The sequence below is a fragment of the Cornus florida genome, unplaced genomic scaffold (assembly GCF_030987335.1).
Source record: "Cornus florida cultivar Cherokee Brave unplaced genomic scaffold, ASM3098733v1 CherokeeBrave_3.0.0_Hap2_Chr11, whole genome shotgun sequence".
Classification (NCBI taxonomy): domain Eukaryota; kingdom Viridiplantae; phylum Streptophyta; class Magnoliopsida; order Cornales; family Cornaceae; genus Cornus; species Cornus florida.
Window position 1 is genome coordinate 96,646,159 of NW_026775581.1, and position 4,156 is coordinate 96,650,314.

The window sequence follows — 4,156 nt, forward strand, 5'->3', positions numbered from 1 at the left end:
ACCCAATCAATGGATGACAGTGACCATTTGCAGCCTAACAGTGACCATGTGCAGCCTAACAATGACCATGTGCAACCTGTAAGTGTTGAAGAGAATGTGCACAATGATGCCTCAGTTGATGAAGATGATGAAATATATGATGGGGAAGATAGTGAAGAGTTAGATGATGTCTCAGTTTATGCACCAAGTGATGAGCTATGGAGTATCCATAGTGACTCAGATGATGAGATACATATTCCTTGCAAAAAATCAGAATTTCATTGCTAGGAGAGAAATGGGAGAGAAGGAAAAAATATTAATGGTGGGAATGGAATTTGCTACATTTGCAGAATTCAAAGATGTGTTGAGAGACCATGCTATCAAGAACAAATATGACATCAAGTTTGTTAAAAATGATGGAAAAAGGGTTACATGTATATGTAGAAATGAGTGTGGGTGGAGGATACATGCTTCAAAGAGAAAATCAAATAGTGCCATTGTGATTAGTACATTCAATGATGAACATAACTGCTCTGAAGTTCAAACAAGCAGACTAGCAACATCTTCTTATCTTGCAAAGAAGTATGTGCATAGGTTTAGGAGGGACCCTGAGTGGAAAAATTCTGGTTTTATGGGTCAGATTACTGATGATTTGAACCTGATAGTTAATAGGTTCAAAATTTATAGGGCAAAAAGGAAATGTCAGCTGATGATTGATGGCACACATGAAGATCAATTCTCAAAAATCAGAGAGTATTGTCAGTTGGTATTGAAGACAAATCCCGGAAGTGTTGCTAGGGTTGATGCATGCTTAGAGCCAGATGGGAAGTCTACAAGGTTTGAGAGACTGTTTTTCTCATTGAATGCAATATGGAGAGGCTTTAAAGAGGGTTGTAGGCCATTCATTGGCTTAAATAGTTGCTTTCTAAAAACTCATTACAATCAACATTTACTAAGTGCTATTGGTAGAGATAGGGACAATAGCTTCTATCCCGTTGCAATTGGTATTGTGGAAGCAGAGACAAAGGAAACTTGAGATTGGTTTCTGTATAACCTCATGGATTTGTTTTGCCCCCACAAAGAAATAATATTCATTTCAGACAGACAAAAGGTATGTTAGAAAATTCTTTTACAGACTTTCAGTTTAAAACTGCATTTACTGATAGTATAAATGCATTTATTAATACTTTAAAATACATTTTCAGATAGTTTAAAATTCATTTACTGATATTATGATTTTATTATAGGGTTTGGTTGACACACTTGAGAAGCTTGGGGCAGATCACAGATTCTGTGTAAGGCACATGTATGACAACTTCAAAAAGAAGTTCCCAGGCTTGGAGTTGAAGCAAGAGTTATGGGATGCAGCAAATTCTTTCACAATGGTAGACTTTCAGGGACACATGCAGATAATCAGAGAAATTAACACAGATGCATATGATTGGTTGGCCAAGATACCCCCTCACCTGTGGGCTAAGTGTAAGTACTCAGAATGGTCAAAGTGTGACCTTAACAACAATAATATGTGTGAATCATGGAATTCACACATACTAAAGGCTAGAGATAAGCCCATCATCACCATGCTTGAAATGATCAGAAAGTCCTTGGGGTTGTTGTGTCTAGCTCCAACAGCTCAGCTAAAACTGAACAAGAGGAACTCAATGAGTTGTCCTGCTCACCTCTCTGGAAAAGCCATTTATGAGGTTGAAGATGGAGGAGTGAATGAGACTGTTGACTTACATTAAAAAAGCTGTACTTGTAGGGCATGGGATGTCACAGGTATCCCATGCAAGCATGCATGTGCAGCTATACAAAAGAAAAGAGGGGCAGTTCTTGAAGACTTTGTTGACCCATACTTTTATAAGGAAACATTCTTGAAGTCATATGCAGGGATGGTATATCCAATGACATTGAGAAATATGAAAGAAGTAACTGGAGTGGTTCCAATTATTCCTCCTATAGCTAGGAAACCCCCAGGCAGACCAAAGAAATTGAGGAAGAAAGCTTGTGATGAAGGTACATCAAGTGGAAAACGTGTGTACAAACAAAGGGCTCACCTTATTTGTGGAAAATGTCAATTAACTGGTCACAACTCAAGGACCTGCAAAAATGAACAAGTGCAGAGAGGACCACCTAAAAGCAAATAAGGTAGACCCAAAAACCCTCAACTTGGAGTATTGCATGTTCAAAAGGCTACTGAAACTGTTCTTAATTGCAGTGGTGGTGTTGGGAGTAACAATGCTATGGGCAGTACTTCAATGAGAGTCAGTACTTCAGTGAGAGTGAGAGGCAGTGGTGTTGGGAGTAGGAAAAGAATTGGTAGAAGTCTTGGGAGTAACAATGTGTTGGGAAGTACTTCACTGAGTGGTGGTGTTGCTACTAACAATGCTATGGGAAGTAGAGGTGTTGTGAGAGGCAGGGGTGGTAGAGGTGCTGTGAGAGGCAGGGGTGGTGGCAGTCATATGGCTGTAAATGTTGACATTGGTGCCGACAACTTGACTGATGTCCCAGTGATGGCTAGTGGGATCAACAGTGAGGTATATGGATTGATTTATATTATTATTATTATTATTTTATAAGTGTTGTCAACTCAACTTTAACTTTACCATCTTTATAGGTTATCAATGTTTCTCAGTCTCAGATTGTTGACATGCCACATACACTAGGGAATGGTACCCAAGAAAGCCAAGATTGGTGGTTCTAGGTAAATGAATTTTTAATTTTACTTCTTTTCCATTCAAAACACATACTTGCGTAGGGCATTTTTAATTATCTTGTACCATTTATTTGTTGCAGATTCCACTGTCTAAAACTGTTGCCTTTGTTTCATCCAAGTTTCAATTTACTTCAGTCCAAGGTGTTGCCTTTTGCTAGTGGACAATTTGCGACTTGTATGGTAAATCTAAAGTAATCATTTGTGTATTTGATTCATGGATTAACAAATGGACAACTATTGTTTTTGTTTTTAACATTTGTTTGACTGGCTGCAATATTTATGTATGTATGGAGCTGCAATATGTATGTATGTGTGTGCTGTGTTGTTGGGGAACTATGGAGCTGTAATACATATGTATGTTTTTAATATATGTATGTATGTGTCTCTACGTGGAGCAATATATATGTATGTTATTTGGGAACTATGAAGCAAATTATGTATGTCTATGTTGTTGGTGGTTGTGATTATTTAACTTATTGAATGTTGTCATTGAATGGGTGGTGCAGGCTATAGTTGGTCATTTATTGAATGGTTGGTCACCATTGAATGGGTGGTGCAGTAGGTCTGTGTATATGAGTGTTGTTGTGTACAATGTTTATGTATGTGAGTAGTGTTGGGTACAATATGGTGCAAGTTGTAGTTGTATGTAAAAAATAAAAATCAAATAGGTTGTAGTTGCTTTCAAACAGGTTAGACAACATTCAAACATGTTAGATTTGCATTCGAACATGTAACACAAGTAAAGAACCACAAAACATGTTTTTGTTTACAATGTTTTACATTAGTAGCTTGAACAATACAACACAAGTAAAGAACCCCAAAAGAAAATTGAGAATGGAAAACTGAGGTATGCATCTTCTTTTAGGTTGGGCATATCCTGTGTGCTTCATCTCTCTTAATTCTGCTATCATGTTTTCCATCTCCAAAAGCCTGTCATCATTCACATTCATGGTTCGAGCTTGACCAATTACTGGAGAATCAGCTTTTTGCAAGTCCCGCAGCTCTCGTATCTCTGTCATAAGATCCCAAATCAATTTACGGTAATAATCAGGCAATTCTTCATCCTCCCACCTCAAAAAACCACATGAACCAGTCCTGTAGTTGGCGCACCCGTAAAACCTTCTACCAGGATTTCATTGGGTAGATGACACCTTCAAAGGACTTTTAACTCCACATTTACAATAATATTCTTTCACTGACCTCCCATATGGGTAACAATGGCTTCTTGAGCTTAAAGATGATGGCATGTTTTGGAGTAAATGAAAAAAATTTCTGAGATAATTAATAACATAAATAGTGTGCAGTTATGGATAAAGAAAAAAATGAAGAAATAGAGAACTAAAAAAATAAACAAAGGAAACAAGAATTGAAACTCACATGCATGGAAAGAGAGAGAAGGAGAGAGGGAAAGGGAACAGTGATCATGTAGAGAGAGAGACGAATTGGTATAAGGTGCTGGGG

At 37.7% G+C, this 4,156-nt stretch overlaps 1 protein-coding gene across 1 annotated transcript; it reads left to right on the plus strand.

The window, feature by feature from the left end:
* Window positions 1–274: 274 nt before the first annotated feature.
* Window positions 275–1,015, plus strand: LOC132281616 (uncharacterized). The gene has a single exon (XM_059783311.1). It carries the CDS (start codon window positions 275–277, stop codon window positions 1,013–1,015), a length of 741 nt encoding a protein of 246 aa, XP_059639294.1.
* The last annotated feature ends 3,141 nt before the right edge of the window (window positions 1,016–4,156 follow it).

Excerpts from the sequence above, each read along its gene's own strand:
- LOC132281616 (XM_059783311.1), top strand. The coding sequence starts at position 275 with ATGGGAGAGAAGGAAAAAATATTAATGGTGGGAATGGAATTTGCTACA.